The sequence below is a fragment of the Oratosquilla oratoria genome, chromosome 10, assembly GCF_046742065.1.
Source record: "Oratosquilla oratoria isolate Oo_2021 chromosome 10, ASM4674206v1, whole genome shotgun sequence".
Taxonomy (NCBI): domain Eukaryota; kingdom Metazoa; phylum Arthropoda; class Malacostraca; order Stomatopoda; family Squillidae; genus Oratosquilla; species Oratosquilla oratoria.
In genome coordinates, this window is record NC_134786.1 from 24289722 (window position 1) to 24311507 (window position 21786).

The 21786-nt window shown below is 41.7% G+C and overlaps 1 protein-coding gene across 2 annotated transcripts in view; it reads left to right on the top strand.

Moving 5' to 3' along the window:
* The window catches only part of LOC143029157 (minichromosome maintenance domain-containing protein 2-like), a 134653-nt gene that overhangs the window by 35367 nt on the left and 77500 nt on the right, over positions 1-21786 (top strand). For both annotated transcript variants that reach the window (XR_012966773.1, XM_076191635.1), the window contains exons 8-10: positions 10839-10992; positions 16381-16519; positions 16944-17253. Coding sequence is in view for 1 of the 2 variants with exons in the window: in XM_076191635.1 (XP_076047750.1) it covers positions 10839-10992; positions 16381-16519; positions 16944-17253 (603 nt within the window). In the remaining variant the exon portion in view is untranslated. The remainder of the gene's footprint in view (positions 1-10838; positions 10993-16380; positions 16520-16943; positions 17254-21786) is intronic.

Sequence of the window (21786 nt, forward strand, 5' to 3'; positions counted from 1 at the left end):
TGGGCGCGCAGGGCTTCCTTCAGTCTCCTGTGGAAACGCTCCACCATGCCGTTGGCCTGAGGGTGATAGGCCGTGGTCCGCTGCCTGCTGGTGCCAAGGAATAGTAGGAGATCTGTCCACGCCTTCGATTCCCACTGCGGGCCCTGGTCCGTGATGATCGTGCGCGGGGCCCCCAGACTGGCCACCCAACCATGCAGAAAGTGGAACGCTGTGCACTCTGCGTTACTCTCCACCATGGGGATCGCCTGCATCCATCTAGTTGCTCTGTCAACGCAGGTGAGGAGGAAGCGGTACCCCCGGGAGGGGGGGAGGGGTCCCACAATGTCGATGTGCACAGTGTGGAACCTCTGGGTTGGTGTGGGTATCTGATGCAGCGGTAGCTTGGTGTGCCGATGGATCTTCGCTGTCTGGCACGGAATGCATGTCCGCACCCATGAATTGAGGTCCCTCTTCATCCCTGGCCACACGGCCCGTTTCTGAATTAGGCGCTGTGTAGCGAGGATTCCGGGGTGGGCCATATCATGGAAATGGCGGAACACAGTTTGGCGGAATGCTTCCGGGATGTAAGGGCGCGCGTGTCCCGTGGAGATGTCACACCACAACGGGGTCGCCAGTTTCTCGGTCTGCTGTAGCACTAGACGGAGCGACGTGGTTCCTCGTTGCAGTCCCCGTAACTCCTCATCTTCCGTTTGGGCCTGCGCGATTGCAGCATAGTCCAGCGTTGCGGGACGCGTAATTATGTTGGCACTACGAGACAGTGCGTCTACCGCGGCGTTGTCCGTACCCGGAATATGCCTGATATCCGTGGTGAATTCGGATATATATGCGAGGTGGCGTCTGGCCCTCGGCGTTATCTTGTTCCCTGGTCTCTCCATAGCATACGTAAGGGGCTTGTGATCTGTAAGCACCCTACAGGTCCTGGCCTCCAGGAAATGGCTGAAGTGACGCACCGCTTCGTATATAGCGAGAAGTTCTCGATCGAAAGCGCTGTAGTGGCGCTGGGCGTCATTCAACCGTTTGCTGAAGAATGCCATCGGGGTAAGGACACCCTGTACCTCCTGCTGGAAGACGGCGCCCACTGCCTCTGCCGACGCGTCTGTCGTGAGTACCGCCGTCGCTCCCGGCACTGGATACGCGAGGAGAGACAACTGAGCAAGGCGGTGGTTAACCGCCTGGAAGGCCTGATCTGCAGTCGCGGACCATTGCAGCGGCTTCGGCGAGTGCTTCTTCGCTCCCTTCAGAAGATCGTACAGCGGGGCGAGGAGGCCCGCAGCCCCCGGGATGAACCGGTGGTAATAGTTTACAAGTCCTAGGAATTGCCTCAACTTTCGGACTGTGGTAGGCTGTGGGAAGTCGTCAGTGGCCTTCACCTTTTGCGGAAGGGGCGAAATACAATTGGAGTGCCGTTGGCAGCTAAGAGGTCGTACGCCGTAAGTGCATGCGTCCTGGCGGGCAGGATGACGCTGACCACGGCCCCTGTGTCGACAAGGAAATGAAAGCCAATAGCCGTATCCTTTACGCGCAATAGGACGCGACTGTGTGCCTGGGACGAGCGAGGGTGGTTGGGACGTCGGCCTGAGGGAGAAGTCGTCGGCATAGCCTGCGTGGAAGTGGGAGGGACTAGCGCCTCCCGCTTGCTGCGTTTCCCGTCCCCCGAGACCATGGCTGTTGCTCGAACCAGGTGCATGGAGAGCTGCAGTTTCTAGCCCTGTGGCCAAACGTGGTGTGGTAGAAACAATACGCACGTCGACGCGGAGGAGGAGTTGGATCGCGCGCGCCCCTGCTAGGACGAGCTTCTCTAGCATGCCCTCAACACGCGCTAAGCGCGCGTCTAAGGTGTTCGTCGGTGAAGGTCGAGGCGTACTGTCACGCGCGCTAGCGTCAGTGGAATCACACGAATTTGCACTACACACGATTAGTCTCACTGTTGACTACGTTATACACACGAGCACTCGCAGTCGAAAGGTTACTGGACACTGGTCCGGGGGGCACGTATCCTGGTGCCACGTCCTGCGGAGCGAGGGCGTGGAAAATCTTGTCGGCCTTTTTCGCGTAGTCATTTATGTCGGAAAAGTCTAGGACCGTAAGGGGCGCCCTTACGTGCGGTGGCAATAATTGTTTATGGCGAAACATCACTAAGTCATCGGACATCGGGTTTCCTGCCGTCCGATTGAGGTCCTTCATGCGCTCCAGGAAGACTGAGGGCCTGCCGCCGTCGTAGGTGATGTTATGGAGTTCTTCCATGGCTAAGTCTTTAGTCCTCCCGCACGCTTGAATGAGCGCCTTTTTGAGGGTGTCGTACGGGTCAGTGGTGGGGAATTGGTGAGGAGGGTGGAAATTCGCGCCGGAATCTGCGCTGGGAGGGCCGCGACGGTTAGCCGGAACTTATACTGCGCGGTCACTTGGGCATCGTTTGTGGGCCAACAGGCGTCAATGTGTGCGAGCCAGAGGCCGACGTCGTAATGGAATGGTGGAAGTTGGACGGACATTGCGTATGGCGGCTGTGTCGAAATGTGCCAGAAACAAAAAACCGACAGGGCTGGGTGACGAGTCAAGACTCCGGGTTCACCAATGTAACTGTGCTGTTACTGAGCTAGTGACACCGGGGAAGATTGACAGTCGGTTTCGGTTCCGCACTTTTATTTTCAAGACACTGGTATACACACGCGAGTAGGCCGGCCGAGCCTTAGAAGGATACTGACCTTGACCTGACCTCACACCCGCCTTAAGTACTCGCGGGGCGTACCGAAAAGTAGCGCCCCTCTGGCTGAGGCAGGGTTGCCGTGCGTATCCCAAAATTGTGCTTTCCTACGGATACAAATACATGTAGTACAGCCATAATATTTCCTTAACCTACACATATGTACTATGAGGCAGAAGGCCAGCTGTCTGTCCCCTCATATTTACACTTATTGTCTCGCTCCCTACTGCAACGGCGATATTACAAGCCGAAATACTGCGTAGAAGCACATGTGGGGAACTCCGTTCACCACAGGCTTATATAGAAGAACACATAATAAAAAAATAAAAAATGTCAAGAAAAACATCAAACTATTCAACCCAGAGAAATTACTTAACTTAGTAATTTATTATAAGACCAAGAAAACAAGCTACCTCCTACTTAAGAACATCCCCAACCAAGAAATAAAGGAACTTCAGAAGTCACATGTCATCTACAGGTTCAAATGTATCCGAGGGAACTGTGAAACCCTACCTTCCACCTCTATTGGCATGACGACAATGAGGTTATCCCATCGCCTTTCATACCATCTTACATCAGAAGCCTTAAAAAACTACTTAACTAGAAATATGCCAGAAGGAAACACAGAGATATTGGATATATGTGCAGATGATGGACGCCTCTCAATCTTATTATTATATATCAGTGTTGAATCCATACCTAAGCATACAAACAGATGATCTTAACCTCTTTATTACAAGTCAAATTCTCGTGGGCAGCATCAGCTGCTTGATGTACGATGATCTGATGGTGCATCACTACTCGTGTTAAAAATATAAAGTTCCAGCTGTATTATTCGACTTCTTTCACTCTGAATACTAATAACCACAGAAAACATGATCAAGCCAGTTCACAGAATATGGGAGTCATTCAGGTACAACTACAAAATAAATATAATCAAGACACCGATGCAGGTATCCCCATATACCCTCTCAGGCCTCATGACGCCTATGTAGTCACCATCGTATGGAAAGGGTTAAGGCCCTCCCAAGCATGTGACAAACCGCCACAAACCCAAATGTGGGGAAAAATACCACAAACCTAAGTATGGGAGTAAACACCACAAAACCAAACATGCGACATTTCATCACAATCTGAAGCCGGAGGCTCTCCCAAGCATATGACAACCCGCCACCGTCCGGCAACCCCTCCCAGTTATCCAGTAACCTCCCCCCAGTGAAAAACAATTATGAACACTAACATATAAAATGAAATATCATCACATTATTCATCGGAAAGAATATCCCAATCTATTGAAGAAAGCTCTTGTACCCGAAATCGCAATCTAGCAGTAATGGCTACCTACAGTGAAGTAATAAACCTCCTTTCAAAAAGAATAAGTCCATAGTAAACCATGAAAATACTCTTTAGAAAATAACAAGTGTACAACTAGCTATCACTTTCAGTGAGATATGCATAAGAGAAAATATTCTGCCTATATATAATATTAATATATATACAGTATATGTATATATATATATGCAAAACAAATCACTAAGCACGCGTGACAACAATACTTGCATAAACCACTTGGAAAATAAAAGAAATGAATACCGAACGTTTTCGTCTATTCAAGACATCATCAGGGTACAAAGGATACAAAAAATGACCAAAGGTCACAATATGTACATGGAGGTAGAGAAACTGGGAAAGGTCCAATGTCATCCGATTCCAGAAGAATTATTTACAATCTTTTTAATGATAAAATTATCTAATTTATACAAACCTAAGCTTAAATTCAAATTATTTTCAAAACTATTTTTAATGTGACATGACTCAATTATGTTCCTTTCTACAATATTATGACATGATGTAATAACTTTTGTGTTTTCCCAGTCAATACTATGGGAGAGCTCTTTTTGGTGGACGAAAAGTCCGCTTGACATTTGACCAGTTCTTATGTTGTATTTATGTTGACTAATCCTTTTGTTTAAATCTTTTCCTGTTTGGCCTATGTACTTTAAAATCACACACTTTACAAGGTATATTGTAGATACATCCTTCTTTTTCATTTGAAGAATTCCTAATAAGATAGTTCTTAACAATATTGTTGTTATTAAATATCACCTGAATACCAAAGCTTTTAAATATTTGAGGAAGGGTAATAAAATTTTCATGATATGGAATTGCTAAAATGTTCTTCAATTCAAATTCGTTTACTTGAGAGGTGTTAAAATATGTTCTTCTGGCTTTTTCTTGTGCTCTATCCATCAGATGTTTTGGATATTTTAATTTTTGACCAATCTTATAAACAAATTTTACTTCATCTTCAAGATACTCAGGAGAACATACTCTAAACGCTCTCAAAAACATAGAAGAAAAAAACAAATAACTTCGTATTTTTATGTGGTATGAATAGAAATGAATATATGAGAGAACATTAGTTGGTTTTCTGTAGACATTAAATCTAAAATATCTACCACATCGATGAATACTTACATCTAAAAAAGGCAATGTGTTGTTCTCTTCTGTCTCAAATGTGAATTTTATAGACGGAACCGAACTATTTAACTTTAACACAAACTCAGCCACCGGTTTATCACAAGGCCAAATACATAATATGTCGTCAACATATCTGTACCATATTACATTAGATAGCAAAATATTAATGTTGATTTGAAAGACAAACTACTTGTACACAATATCTCCTTTGACTTCAAATTGGTTAGCTTTGATATAACAAGTCTTTTTACTCGAGTTCCGGTTTTTGACTTGTTAAATTTTCTTGAAAAAGAATTAAAGAAATATGATCTTATACTTCCTTCTCATACAATTATTAGTTTAATCATGTTATGTGTTGTTGACTCGAAATTTGAGTTTAATGGGAAGTTTTACAAACAAACATTTGGTATGGCTATGGGGAATTGTCTGTCTCCGGTTTTAAGTAATCTATATATGGAGTTTTTCAAAAGAGATTTATTGCCTAATATTTTGCCATCTAATGTAATATGGTACAGATATGTTTAGAAACTTAAAGACCTGTATCTTGTGAATGCATACACTATTATTTCTGGGCTGTCACGATTTGAAGGAAGGTAGAAAAGACTGTTATGTTAACCTTTAGAAGCGCACGACGTCTTGCATCTCGTGGAATATTTAGTGAAAATACATGGTTTCTGCTTTATGTGTTGGTTTTGTTCATTGGGATTTTGTCGTTGTGTTTTCCTTTGTTTATTTTATTCTCTTATGTGTTGGCGTTGGGTGACTGCATGTGAGTCTGCCTTGGGGCGGTTGAGGTGGGGGTAGAATTTGCTGAGTTGTGCATATTTGGTGGGTATGTTAATCTGAAGTTAATGTGATATTTAGTTGTTATAATTAACAAGAAATATATTTATTATATAGATATACATAATGGCAGGGTTGATATTATGGTTAGTGTGTCTTAGTATTGTGGTTTGTACTTGAGAGGTGTATTGTCTTTTATATTATATGGGATGCATTTGAAAATATATTGGAAGTATATTGTGTAAAAAATACACTGGGAGATTTTTGGTATTAATTATTGATTTCTATATTTTTTGAGAATTCATATGTTTACATAATATTTGGTAGTATGTATAGTTATGGGCTTGATTACATGTAGTTGTTGGTTGAGTTGATATATTGGAATCTATACTTACAGTTATTTTGGTAGATCTGTGTGGATTTGAATATTTGGATGTGTATTTTTTAATTTACGTCTTATGAATGTCGAATCTGTTGAGTGTTTTAGTTATGTTGATTTTAAGAATTGGCGGTGCATTAGTTAAAAATTGTTTCTCCTGTATGTGTATGTACTTATTAGATTGTATCTTTCTATCTAATTGAATGTATATACATATTTGTATAGTTATGTGTAGAAATTTGGGAATCAGGGTACTTTATGTAACGTAAATCTATATGGATTTAATGTAATATCCAGATGCACTGTCGGGTAACTAGAGACTCACGGTGCTTTGAAGAAGTTGGTGCTAGCTGTCCGAATTTGATTTACGTTGCAGTTTCTTCGTGGCGTGTCTCGGGCGGAGGGAGGAGGTGGGGTGGGCGGAGGTGGTTAGAGAAACGTGGCCGATTTCCACCTGGTCCTTGCTGTGTTGAGTTCACTCCCGTCGGCTACGCTTGACCGACGCGAAGTTCCTGGTCCTTTCAAAGGGTCACGGCGGTGGAGGGGGGTGGAGGGTCGAGGTCAGCCTCTGGCCAATGCGAATTTCCTGTCAGGTTCCGTACGTAAAGATCTAGAAATTTCATAGCAAATTAGTAGGTGTCTCTCCTTTCAGAGCGTTTCTATTCTCTTTGTTCTAGAAGTTATTCTTGAGGGGTGAATGAAATAGGTGTAGTTTTTCTGATGCTTCTTGGTCTCAATAAGTATACCTCGAGAATCCCACCCGGAACTCTCTACATTACGTCAAGCCACCTTCGTTCTGACATCACTTTTTCATTCATCCAATAGTCTTTTACTTCTCAAACAAGTGCCACACCTTAAGGGCGTGACTTTTCCTTTCTGCACCAATGATTTTTCTCCTCCACCTTTTTCTCCAATTAGAGAGGCTGTTATACTCTTCTAAACGATATCACCACGTAAGCATTATGTCGTAACAAAAAATGGCTTGTCCGCTAACAGTTAAAAGACAAAACAATATCGCAACCACCAGGCGACACCCCGCATTATGTTACATATACAAGGCGCCAGTTTGACTCAGCTATCCTTGTCGCCTGTCGGCCGTCGACCGTTGTATCATAACATCCTAATAAAAAGACTATAAAGTTTCCTACCAGTCCTTCTATCCCCTCGATCTACTCCGATCTACCTTAAATGTCTACCTCTATCTACCGGCCTCTTACAGTTATGTTTGGTACTCATGATGACTAATGATGTGGGTTAGGGTGCTGGAGTGGGTAGAGGTTGCAATCGTCGCTCGGAGGGGACGGTGTGGAGGGGTGGTGTGTAGACGGTACTGACGTGACGCTCGCTGGGAGGCATGCTGAATGGAGTCGCTTGGAAATGCTGACCCTGAAGTCAGTGCGCTGGTCCTGGGTCCCTATTGGAGTCGCCTGGCTTCGTTCTAGAAGTAGGGGAATGATTGAGTAGTATTACTTACGGAATGGTGCGCAATGCATTTGCTGAGGTTGCGTGTCGGACGGCTCTGCCCGATGGCTGGCGAGGCATTTAATTGTAATTGGATAGGTTAGTGGTAGCAGTAGTGTTAGTTCATCTTCTATCGCCTAGTTACCCTGTTTTCTTAACTGTAGCTTAGTATAGTAAACACAAACAGCCTCGTTAAGGTCAGTAGGCCTTCTGTTTGTTCTTCTTTTGTGTCCCTTTGAGGTTGGTTGTCGAGTAAATGCCATGTAGGCACGTGGGAAGGTGGTAGATGCGCGGGGCTGAATGAAGTCTTCTGGGCAATTGCCTCGATTTTTTTCTGGGTTGGATTACGGGGACATGATTGAAGTCTTGAAACAGATGCGCTGGGTTTGATTGATGCTTGGCTTCGATGTGTTGTACTGGGAGTTCTTGTGACTTGATTGGATTTTGATGCGGTTATGTGTTGAGTTGAATAAAGTCTTGAGGTTGCGTTGCTGGGAATCATTGCTCTGGGCTGACGATTCTAGTTGTATAACCTGTGAATGGCTACTAAGACACGCTACGGGGGGGGGGGTTAGCGCGGGTAGTTGTGTAACCGGGCGCTCTCTCCTACTCAGACATGCTACGGAGGGGTAACGTTGGTAGTCGTGTAACTGGAAGGTCTCTCCTACTCATACGGCTGTTTCTCTTTTGACGACGGTCTCTCTTCGGACGGCGGTCTTTCTTCGGAGGGCGTAAGGAGGGGTGGGCTGCCACCACCGCTGCACACCAATATATAGCCGTTAGGTTTTGGCTACTCTGGCAGTGCGAGCGATCTCTCTTCAAAATAGCTACAATTGCAAGTTACACCTGTGGCAGTCGTTAGACCTGGTCAGGCAATTACGATAGTCGAGCTGGTGGGCAGGGAGGCTGGCAGACGGTAGACGACCTGGCAGTCGGCAGACCTGGTGGGCAATGACGGCAGTCGAGCTGGTGGGCAGGCGAGCTGGTAGACGGTAGACCTGATAGGCGTGGCTAGTCGTGGACAAGCGGCTTATTTTCGGAGGTGTGAGGAGGACCTGGCAGTCGGCAGACCTGGCAGGAGACGGCAGTTTTAGTCGGGTACCGGCGGGGTCAAGAGGCAGCGGGCTGCCACCACCGCTGCACACCAATATGTAGCCGTTAGTTTTATTATACAATGGGAGAGCGGGACAACGTAAAACCCATGTTAGAATCTATATTTATTTAACCAGGTATTTGAGGTAATAAAAGATTGGGATATAATCTCCCTGGGGTAATGTCTTCCCTACCGAGTCTCCTCTCGTTCTGGCGACGCAGTCGCTCGTTTATATAGGAGGATATGCCGATCCATGTATGTCAGGCGTGGGTTGTCAGATAGGTAATATGTTTGGGATAATAATATATGTGTGTTAGTTATATTGCAATGGGTTTAGTAATATTGATTTATGTGTCATGAAATGGTGTATGTATTGTAGTTACATATATGTAGCTTGGTAGGTTTACGGAAAAGGTTAATGAACTGTCTGGTGACACTATGTACTTGTTGGGCGGTGGCGTGATGTACGTTGTTGTGATGTGTTGCATTGTCTGAGTCAAATGTTTATGATTAGGAAATGTGGAGGTTAGTAATATTGGAGGTATTGCCAAAGGCTAGTGCCTGTCGGGTACCTTCTTGTATACATGTATTTACCTAGTTGTATCTTACGGGAAGGGGAGCTACGCTCGTGAATCCCGTCTTTGTTTTTCGACATATCTAATTTGCTCTTAAATTTTTGTATGGCTTTTGCACACACTATTGTTTCATCTAGTTCCATACATCCACCACTCTGGGGTGAAAGCTGTTCTTTTTCAGGTCTCTTTTATAACTATCCTTTTTGTGCTTCCTTCCATGCCCCCTTGTATTTATCTTATCCCAATTTAGGAAGTCTTCTCTATCAAGGACTTCCATACCTCTCATGATTCTGTAGATAGTCAACAAGTCACCTCTTTCTCTCCTTTGTTCCAGAGTCGGCAATTCTAGTTTTGACAATCTCTCTTCATATGACAGTTTTGATAGTGTTTGGGCCATCTTCGTAGTTGCTGTCAGGATTCCCTCAATTTTCTTTATATTGACTTTATTACTGGGTGACCATAGTGTTGCTGCATACTCCAATTTTGACCTTATCAGTGTGACTAGTATTTTCTTTACCATTTCTTCATCCAAGTAAGTAAAAACCACTTTTATTGATCTTAGCAAGTTGTAGGTTTCTCCGACAATTTTTTTAATCTGTTTATCAGGGGACATGTCCTTTGTGATGATTACTCCCAGGTCTTTTTCAGATCCCACTTTCTTCATTTCCTTTGCACCAGTTTTATATTGTCCTGATTTCTTTTTACTTTTCCCAAATTCCATTATACTACATTTCTTAATGTTGAAGTCTACTTCCCACTTCTGACTCAATTCCCAAACTCTGTTCAGACCTCTCTGCAGCGAATCACAATCCGTTTCAGTACTCACTTGCTTCAACAGTTTTGCGTCATCTGCAAAGAAGCTAATGTAACATTCCACACCCTCGTCCATATCATTCACACAAATAGCAAACATTATTGGAGCCAATACTGATCCTTGTAGAATTCCACTAGTCACCTCTTCCCAAGTAGAACTCTTATTTCTGAGCACTACTATCATTTTTCTTCCATGCAAGAAGTTCTCCATCCATTTCAGTAGTTTACTTTGTATCCCTCCAATGGTTTCCAGTTTTCTTAATAGTTTTTTGTGTGGTAATTTGTTAAAAGCTTTTTGTAGGTCTAGGAAAGCACAATCAGCCCATCCGTTCCTTTCCTGTATTATATCTAGTAGTCTTGAGTAATAACAGATCAAATATATGCCACATGATCTTCCCTATCTAAATCCAAATTGTCTCTGATTTAGTATATTGGATCGCGTGCCAGGCATGCGATATATATATAGTAAGGATACATTCTAAATTCGTAACATTGGCCATTCTAATCGAAGCACACAGCACTCCCGAGTGTTCACTTGTTCTCATAACCTAGATGAATTGATGTCAGAAGTGAATTTAGGAGAACCTCTAGATGTCACCATCATTGTGGCGACCCCCAAAGGCCGAGCTCTCCCTTCGATGGAGGTTATCAATGTTCATCCCGTTCCTCCACTTCGTGCTCCTTCTTGCCTGTCACCAGCACTCAGGTTAGTATGTGTTTCTCAGGTTGTAGGTCGGTTATGTTCTTCACCTTTTGTAATGGTTGTGAGAATAAACACCTTGTGAGATCGAAACCTTTATTAGTACTACGTTTCGCTTGTTACAGCTTTTTCAAGTACAGACATGACACACACTCTGAGCACATATAAGCCAACAGGGAAGGAACTGGGAGAGGTTATCAGGGAGGGGTGGGTGGTAGGTGGAGGGGGAGGAGGGGGACGGGTGGGACTTGGTGGAGACAAAGGAGGACATTTCGGACAGTTTGTTGAAGTGGACTAAGGGGGACATTTCATACATTTATTTAATGCGGGTAACAGATGGATTATAGGAGGGGCGATGTTAAACATGCCTCTGTTCTGCTCAATGGTTTTGAAGCTTTGAATGGCGGCCGCTTCGAGGCATTTTCTCCTCATCCTATCTGGTTCACTAAACAGAAGTTCTGCGTTATCCCAATCCATCAGGTGGTCGTTGGTGTTCCGGTGGATAACACAGGCGTTGGTGGTGATGTTGTTCCGGGAATCGTAGCGATGCTCCCGGATCCGGGTCTTCAGGTCACGGGAAGTCTCGCCGATGTATACTTTATCACATCCAGCACAGGGTATGCGGTAGACACCAGCGTTTTTTTCCCCACATCTCGTCCTGGCTGTCATTCCTTCTTGAAAGCTCTTTGATAGTTCTGCTGGACTGGCCCACTACCTGAATGTTGCAACGCCCAAGTGTCCGGGTGAGGGTGGCGGTGACGCTGCTGGCTGGAAGGATAAGCCTCCTAGCTGGATCTTTTGTTGGTTCCCGCCCTTCCATTATTTTGAGTGCCTTTTTCTTACACTGGTGGATGATGCACTCTGGATATTTTGATTTATGAAAAACCTCCTTTATGTGCCTAAACTCGTCCTCTAAGAATTCAGGGCTACAAATTCTGAGAGCTCTGAGGTAGAAACCTATGACTACACCTTTTTTAATACTGAGGTCATGGTGGGATAGGAAGTGAGTCAAATCGTCCTTATTGGTTGGTTTCCTGTAGACTGTAAATTTTAAAAAATTATCATGTTTGATAATAAGGGTATCCAAAAATGGAAGGGAATCGTTAATTTCTTCCTCCAAGGTGAACTGGATGGATGACTCAACCTCGTTCAGAGCCGCTTGGAGTTTGGGGATGTCAAACCGTCTGGGGGAAATTAATAGTATGTCATCCACATAGCGAAGCCATACTACGTTGCCAGGAACGATATCTGAGAAAGGCCCTGCTTCTAAAAATTCCATGAACAGGTTGGCAAGGACAGCGCTCAAAGGAGAGCCCATGGCCATGCCAAAACTTTGGTGAAAATACTGGTCCTGGAATTTGAAGTAATTAAATTGGACACAAAGCTGTACTAAATCCACAAAGTCATTGGGGGGAATAGGGAGGTCAGTGTGGGAACTAGTGATTTTAGCCCTAAGGAGGTCAATCGCTTTAAGGGTCGGGACACGGGTGAATAACGAGGTCACATCCAGGCTGGCCAGCTTTTTGTTGCGAACAGGAACGTCCTTAATTCTATTCAATAGGTCCCCTGAGTGTTTCAAATGAGCACCGCTGATGGTACCCAAAAGGCGAGACAAATGTTTGGCCAGCGCACCTGCCAGTTTGTGTGGCGCACTCCCGATCCCTGATGTAATTGGTCTCATGGGTATATTGGGCTTGTGGGTTTTTTTGGGAGCCCATACAGGGTGGCTGGACGTGGGAGGTTTGGCAGGAGGTGAAGTAAACACTTACCAGTTTCTGATTTCCTAAGAATCCTCCTGGCTGCCTTAAGGAAGTTACTTGTCTCGACGTCCACTTTCGCCTGGGTGACTTTGGTGTAAGTATTTTCATCGCTTATATGTGCTCAGAGTGTGTGTCATGTCTGTACTTGAAAAAGCTGTAACAAGCGAAACGTAGTACTAATAAAGGTTTCGATCTCACAAGGTGTTTATTCTCACAGTCTTGTCGGCTTTTGCCATTGTGATTCATTTTGTAATGGTGTTTACTTTATTTTATTTATCTATTTATTTTTATTTGATCTATTTTTGATTTATTATTATTATTATTATTATTATTATTACTATAATTGTTTATTATTATTTATTTATTTTTTATTTATTTATTCATTTATTTATTCTATTATTATTATCATTATCATTTTGCTGCGGTCCGAAACAGTTCACATATGTAACAGGTGGTGGTGTCCATGTGTTGCTACTGATAGGAGTTGGAGTGCCCATAGGTGATCAGGAAGGGAGGGCATTCCTCAACCTCAGACGGCGCCAGGTGAGCCCCTAAGAAGCTGAGGTTTGCCTTGGAAGGGGAGACGGCGAATTACCACGTCACCCCTGATGTGGCTCTGCATTCTAGTGGTAGGCAGGTACCGGTAAAACCGGTAATATCCTTAACGATACTTTACCGGTAAAAATTATGGTACCGTAAAGGTTCCGTTAACCGATAAGCTATACCATAACACTCAGAGAGCGGTAAGCGCGTATCGGCTTGGTGGTACTGAGTGACGGGACCAGTATCTCGCTAATGTACCGGTAAACTTTTACCATTAAGCGAGTATGTACCGCTAAGGACTCGGTAAGCGCGTCTCAGCTTGGTGGTACTGACGGGCCCAGTGTCCCGCTAATTTACCGGTAAACTTTTACCATTAAGCGAGTATGTGCGTCTCGGCTTGGTGGTACTGAGTCTGACAGGACCAGTGTCCCGCTAATTTACCGGTAAACTTTTACCATTAAGCGAGTATGTACTGCTAAGGTCTCGGTAAAATTTTACCATTAAAACCGTTTTTTTCGGCACTTTAATTTCCCCCCAAAAAAAGTAAATAGATAAATAAATAAATAAATAATGTTATTTTTGTAATCAGCATACGAAACTATATTAATTGTGAAAGTTTCATCGAAAAATTCTGCGTGTCGCTAAACGGAAAAGACCCATATTATATATACATATATATATATATATATATATATATATATATATATATATATATATATATATATATATTTTTTTTTTCCTTAACATTTTGCCTATGGCACCGGTAGGCATGTGGGGTAGGTTGGTGCTTTCATCGCCCGTTCGTGATGCAGGCAGGATTTGTATAGTGATGACGTTACAAAACTTGAGTTGTGACTTCACACCATAGTAGGATGAAATTTCTTTAAAGTCATAAAGGCGACTCGAACTTGGGACGTCACTAGTGCCTCACGAGTCTTTTACCGGTAAAGTGCCGGTAATCCCGGCAACGGCGTTGTTTTTTACCGGTAATTCTGGTACTGAAAATAGCGGTATTTGCCCAGCACTACTGCATTCTACAGTATTAGGTAGTGGTGGAGGGGCGCACCGCATTCCCACAAAGTTCGCAGAGCTCATGATTGTCTCTCTCCGTGTGTAACACTTGCCTCCCACAACAACATCCAAGACGGATCTTGAGGAGGATAGATTCTGCCCTTCTACCAGGAGGGAGCTGGACTGCCTCGTACCTAGAGTTTCTTGGGATTAATGAAATAAAAGCAGAGGTGCAGTACTGCCGGAACTCGCCGGTGCGCTGCTCCAGCACCTCTGCATGTGGGCAGTGTCCGGTGGCCGGTGGGGTGGAGAAAGGGAGAGAGGATAAGGGGGTGATGGCTTGTGGGTACCGGTTGATGGCAGCAGGAAAATATTAGTATTACATTGATAAGTTAGTAATATTACATGATTGGGATGGCAGGCTTATGTTAGGCCCTCCAGAGCTCCGGCACCTATACAAATAGCACTATACCTCAGAATGTCTTATTGCAAAAAATGTTTATCTTATAAACTTCAATGCTACAGAAATATTCCCCAAACTAGATAGTTCGGCACTGGCCAGAATAGAATATGTGAGGTGCGTGAGAGTGGAAAGAAAGGTCGATCAAAGAGGGCTGTTGTCATGGCCGGATTTAGGGCAGGGCCAATAGGGCCGTGGCCCAGTGCCCCGCGCACGTAGGGGCCCCGCGCCAGCTCCATCACACTAGTGTAAGCACTTTTTTTTTGTGTATTATGATCAAGAAAACGAGTAGGCGTAATTAGCTGACTGTGGCTGAGCGCCAAGCGGCACTGTGACTGTAAAGAAACTCCGAGGTAGCTGACAGCACGTTTCATGAAAAATGGGACGATATTTTAAATGGGGTGGTTGGGTGAGCCCGACAGGGCCCTGCATACTTTCAGGGCCCAGAGCCGCACTACATGTGAATCCGGCCCTGGTTGTGGTAGTTTGAGTATGTGGAAACAGTGAGTATTCACAAAAAGTGTGGAAAACAGATAGATGGAGTGAACTTCAGAGGAAAACCGAGAATGAGGTGAATATATGGGGTAACTCTTGAAAACATTGTTGTATATGGCGTTTTCATAGCTAAACGGCCACGAACTAGCAGATCCTTACTACCACAATATCTGTATCTCTTTAACAAAGATCGAATTCGTCTTTGACAAACACCAACAGTATCATGTGGCAGTGTTTGCTTTATGCAATGTTGTGATATGAGCTTCTTTTTATCCATTGATGAAAATAAATACGCAAAATGAGCACTCATTATACGGCACTGCACTCACTACAGTGGCTAAAGTCAAACTTAGTGTTGGTATCACATGTTATGGAGGAAGAGAATATATACTACATCTGCCAATATTTATTACTCGCGTCGCCTGTCTTAATTTAATGCCACCCTTAACATGAGTATTTAGACTATAGACTATCTATAGACGTTCTTTACTAACGTCAATATTGTGGTTACGACGCTGCCAGTGCTTGTCCCTGTACACTCCGCCTAGCTGATTTTATTTTCATTTATTTATTTATTTGTTATAATAACAGTACAAAGAACCAATTGGTAAGAATGGGGGAGTACATCGCCATGCAACGATTGACCAAGGAAGGAAATGCAATTTTGAATTGCTGCTAATCATTCGTTGTTGTTGTTTTTTTTTTGGGGGGGGGGACTTGCCTTTTGTTGTGGCCTCCAATTGTAGGGCAGACTCTTCTGATGGCAGTGTAGCAAAGAAAAGGGAAAATAATTACCATGGAAGGACCTCCGGCATAGCTTGAGGACCACTTGTAATCACATGGCCGAGACTGATTTAGTCAGACGTTCTGCTTTTTTTTTTTTTTTTTTTTTTTTCTCTAAGATAATACACTTATTCTTATGGTTTAAGTTGCATACTGTATGATCTTTAGCTTCTTTTTGTAGACATATAAACATGAATATATGAGCTCTCTCCCTCAAGGAAAAGGTTGTGGTATAATACCATCATCTGTTATGTGCAGACCAAATTGACACTTCTAACCACCATTAATAAATTTTGATACCAATTGTTTAAGAAGTAGATAGTATGGAGTACTTTGTTTCAGGTGCCTTCTTGAGGACAGGCAGAGTTCGCCATGGTCCTTTGTTCTTACTCTGGCATACATGTTTGGGTCTTCAGTCTCCATTGCTGGATCTTTCCACAAGCTCAAAATGGCTCTTCTACTTTCTCTTGCCTCCTGTGGGGTTAGTAGTATTCTGTATTATAGTATCACACATTGTATATGAAGAAGTAAAAATTAAGGACGGGGAGGGCATGTGTGGACCAGGTGTATATAATGAAGTAGATCAGTGGGAGATCTTTCATATTAAAACAAGGGAGTGAGAGTTGTTTTTGCAATGAAACTGATGAGCAGGGGAATTTCAGTTAAAAGTAAGAAACTGAATGTCACATTCATGGATAATAGATATTTGTAGCAGGTGTTTGTGATATATGGGATTGGAAAGAAGTTATCTTTGGTAGTCAAAATTATGCTCGTGTGTTTGTGTGTGTATTCACTTTTGATGTGCATATAGTAAATTATGCTTTTCTTCTAAGTGTCATGTATATTCAATAGATCAAGATGGAAAGCATCATAATTCATTACTTTAATTCTTAACTACCTTACAGACAAACCTGCCAAGCAAAGCAGCAGTATTTTCTGGCACAATCCCAGCATCTTCGCCCAAAGGTCTTTCTGTTTTGGCAGTTGGAAGTAATGACCTACTCATATCGCAGCTCCTCCACTATGCTAAGAAGTTTGCTCCACGCTCGGTTCTACATTCTTCCATTAACTCACTCCTCCCTTGGGTGTGGAAAGATGCACTGTTAAATGAGACATGGGTAGAGGCAGGCTCTCTCCTTCTGTCTGGGGGAGGAGTTTGCACTGTTGGAGAAATATCACTGCTTAAAAGAGACAGTCAGAGGGCAGTATGTGAAGGTAGGAAAAGACAAAATATTTTTGATAATTCTAAACCTAGTTTGTTATAGATGAATGATAACAATTAAATAATAAACCAGTTGAAGCAAAGAAAAAATAAAAAAGTGTGATAGATTGATGGATGGTGTAAAAGGGGCTTTGGGAAAGAGGGGAATGTCTGTTGAGGAAGAACACTAGAGGACAGAAGACAGGGGTGAATGGAGAATGGTTGTATATGGATGATGCTGTGATGCATGAGGTGGAATGGGTGGGGGATAGGGGTTGAAGTAGTATGTCTGAGAAATAATTTGACGCAGCCCAAAGGGATTTCTTCCTGTCTTCTCCTTTTCTGCATGAGGGGACGGAGAGGGGGGGGTCGCTGATTTAATGAAGCGGCCTTGCTATGGATGTGCTGTGTCTTGTGACATTGCTTCTGACCCAGTGCGGTGGTGAGACACAGGGATGACCCGTCATCCAGGAGGTGCCAAGATAAAAGGGAGGGGAGTGGAGTATGATAGGGATGGAATGGGTGGGAGTGGTTTTTATCCCTTTGTTTTTTGGCTACCTCCCTTATAAGGGGGAAAAAAGCCTTTGGTATATGTATGTATGTAATAGATTGAAGTTGCATATTTGATAGAAAAGTGAAATAAAATAATTCTGTAATTCACTAGCATACATAGGGTAGAGTGGTAGAATGGACTTGTGCAATAGGTGATAAAGATGTACTTGGAAATGGACATCATTAGAATAGTTATAACTTTAAATGAGCTGGGCACCAGTCCATTAATTCGTTAATAGTTAATTAATGAAGTTAAAAATTTCATTGACAGATTAACATTGAAGTTAATTTTGAAAAACAGTAATGGATCAATTAACTTCCGTTAGATTGGCAACTTCTGTTAATACAGGAGTCCCTCAAATAATGCGGAGGTTAAGTTCCTGAAATTACCACGTATGATGAAATCCGCGCATGCTGACTTTCCATATTAAATACCGAGAACCGTATGTATGTGTATGTGTATGTGTGTGTATTTACCTAGTTGTATTTTACGGGAAGGGGAGCTATGCTCGTGCTGTCCCGTCTTCATATCTCATTTTATCTAAACTATTTTTAAATTCATGTATTGTTTTTGCACACACCACTTTCTCATCTAACTTGTTCCAACTGTCTATTACTCTGTGAGGAAAGCTGTTCTTTTTTAGATCTCTTCTATAGCTGTCTTTCTTGATTTTCTTTCCGTGCCCTCTTGTATTTCTATCATCCCATTTTATCAGATTCTCTCAATCAATAATTTCTATGCCTTTCATGATTCTGTAAATAGCTATCAAATCTCCTCTCTCTCTTCTTTGCTCTAGTGTCTGTAGTTCAAGTTTTGCTAGTCTCTCTTCATATGATAGTTTTGAGAGTGTTGGTGCCAATTTTGTAATTGCTCTTTGTATTCTTTCAAGTTTTTTTATACATTTTTTTGTACTTGGTGACCACATCGTTGCTGCATATTCCAATCTTGGTCTTATCAGAGTGGTTAGAATTTTCTTCACCATTTCTTCATCCAGGTATGTAAATGCCACTTTGATTGTTCTTATTAAATTATAAGTTTCTCCAAAAATCTTATTTATATGTTTCTCAGGTGACATATTATTCATAACAATGACTCCCAGGTCCTTCTCATTTTCTACTTTTTTTATTCCTTCTTCTCCCAATTTATATGATCCTGTTATTCTGGTTTTGCTTTTTTCAAATTCCATTATACTACACTTTTTAATGTTGAACTCCATCTCCCACTTCCTACTCCATTCCCATACTTTATTTAGATCACTCTGTAGTGACTCACAATCTTCTTCAGTGTTCACTTTTTTTTAATAGTTTTGCATCATCTGCAAAGAAGCTCATATAACTTTCAATTTCTTCATCCATATCATTAATATATATAGCAAACATTTTTGGAGCAAGAACTGTTCCTTGTGGAACACCGCTTATTACGTCATCCCATTTTGAGTGTTTGTCTCTTATCACTACTATCATTTTTCTTTCTTGCAAAAAGTCTTCCATCCATTTAAGCAGTTTGCCCTGTATTCCTCCTTCAGTTTCTATTTTCTTAAGCAACTTAGGTCTAGAAATGCACAATCAGCCCATCCATCTCTTTCTTGTATTATATCTATTAGCCTTGAATAGAAACATATTAAATTAGTGATGAGTGATCGTCCTTGTCTGAACCCAAATTGCCTTGGATTTAGCACGCTGTTTTTTTTCTATATATTTTATCCATTTACTTTTGATAATTCTTTCACAAATTTTTGCTATTGTACTTGTTAGAGAGACTGGTCTATAGTTGGTAGGGTCTTATTTATTTCCTCCTTTATATATAGGTACTATATTTGCTTTTTTCCAATCTTCTGGAACTTTTCCTTCTTTCAAGGAACTATTTATTATGCTATGTATTTTGTCTGCCAGTTCATTTCTGCATTCTTTCAAAATCCAGTTTGCTATTTCATCTGGTCCATGCGATTTTCTAACATCAAGATTACTCAAGTGTTTCATTATTTCATTCTTTGTTACTTCTATTTCTTTCATAGGGGGGACTTTCTCCTTCCATTCGATCTCTTCCGGTTGTATATTCTCCCTTGTAAACACTGATTTAAAATGCCTGTTCATAATTTCTGCCATTTCTATTTCCTCTGTGTATTCAACTCCTTGTCTTAATTTCTCCAAATCTTGTTTGTTTTTCAGTTTGTTGTTTACAAATCTGTAGAATAGTTTTGGTTGATCTTTACATTTTTCTATGACATCTTTTTCATATTTTCTCTTTTCCTCTCTGCAAGCTTGTACATATTCATTTCTATAAAAAGTATATATTTTCCATTTTTCAGGTCCTTTGTCTTTCTTCCATTTGGTCCAAGCTTTGTCTCTTTTGTCTTTTAACACTTTACAGCTTTTGTTGTACCAGCACTTTACATATTCTTTTTCTTGTTTTTGTCTTGGGACATACTTTTCCACTCCTTTTTTATAAATTTTTGTCAAAATATTCCATTTCTCTTCTACTGTTGTATCTTATTTGTGTATTCTTTCCCAGTTTTCATTTTGAAAGAATTCTCTTATTTTATAAAAAAAAAAAAATTCATACATCAATCTTCCTTTTCTATATTGTTCATTTCTTTTCATGTATTTTTTCTCATTTAGTTCTAGTTCTATCAATATGTGGTCACTTATTGGTGCCTGGTATTCTATCTTTTCCACTATTTCAGGTTCTGATGTGATTATTAGGTCTATTCTCGATGGTTCTTCTTCATTTCTATACCTTGTGTTCTCTTGAATCCATTGTGTCATTGTGGGGTCAATAATCATCTCAACAAGAACATTTCCCCATGAGTCTTCTCCACCCTTTACGGTCATCTCTTCCCAGCAGATTTCTTTGCAATTAAAGTCGCCCATCATAACTATTCTTCCTCCATCGTCCATTATCTTGTTTAATGTTATTCTTGTGTCTTCTAACATACTTTTATGTTCACTCTCTTCCCACAAGGCTGTTTTTGGGGGCACGTAGTTTATTACAAACTTTCTGCTCTTCTTATCTCTGTCTTCTACTTCTATCATAATCATCTCTACTGTATTCTTTCCATATGTGACACTCTTCACGTTTATATCCTTCTTAGTCAGGAACATAACTCCACTCCCTTGTTTTATCTCTCTGTTTCTAATCCAATAATTATATGCATTGTGTCCTATGCTGTTGGGTGGTAGTGGACCTTTTAATTTTGTCTCTACAATTCCCATTATGTCCGGAACTTTTTCCTTCAGATACTCGTTCAGTTCATTCAGTCCTGTTATTAATCCATCTATATTTGTGTAGGACACTCTTAACTTTCTGTTATTTCCATTGTATTCTCTGTTTCTTTTTTGTTTCTCTCTGTTATGGTCCATTTCCTCAATTTCATATTCACTACTCTCCAGTAGAATTCTTCTTTTTCTGACTCCGTTCTGTTCTCGTTTTTTTCTTTAGCTTTTTTCCTTTTCATTTTTTCTTCCTCTCTTTCCTCTTTATTCATTTCTCTTTTTATCCATACCTTTTTATATTGTTCACTTGCTGCTAGCTTCCCTGTTTTTGCTAAGATATTCTCTGCTGTTGTTTGTGACCTGAATTTAATCTTAATTGGTCTGGTCTTATCTGTACTATATTTTCCGAGCCTAAACATCTCTTTAATTTGTTTCATTTCAGGTTCATCTTCCTAAACTAATTCTAGTAAACTGCTTACTTTTTCTTTTTCCTCACTGATTCTTGAAGTTCTATCTAGGTTATGTTTCTCTTCCATTCCTAACATAATTATACATATCTTTTTATCTGCTAAGTCTCTTACTATATTCTCCTTCTGTCTCATCACTTTGATAACTGAGTCTTCAGTTTGTTCTTTCATTTGCTGTTTAATTATGTCAGTAAATGCAACTTTACTCTTTTCCTGGATTTTTTTCCAACCCTGTGCTTCTTTTGCTATGGCCTCTTTATTGTCTTTATTATTCCTCTTTAATTCTTCATTCTCCTCTTTTACCTCTTTTAACTG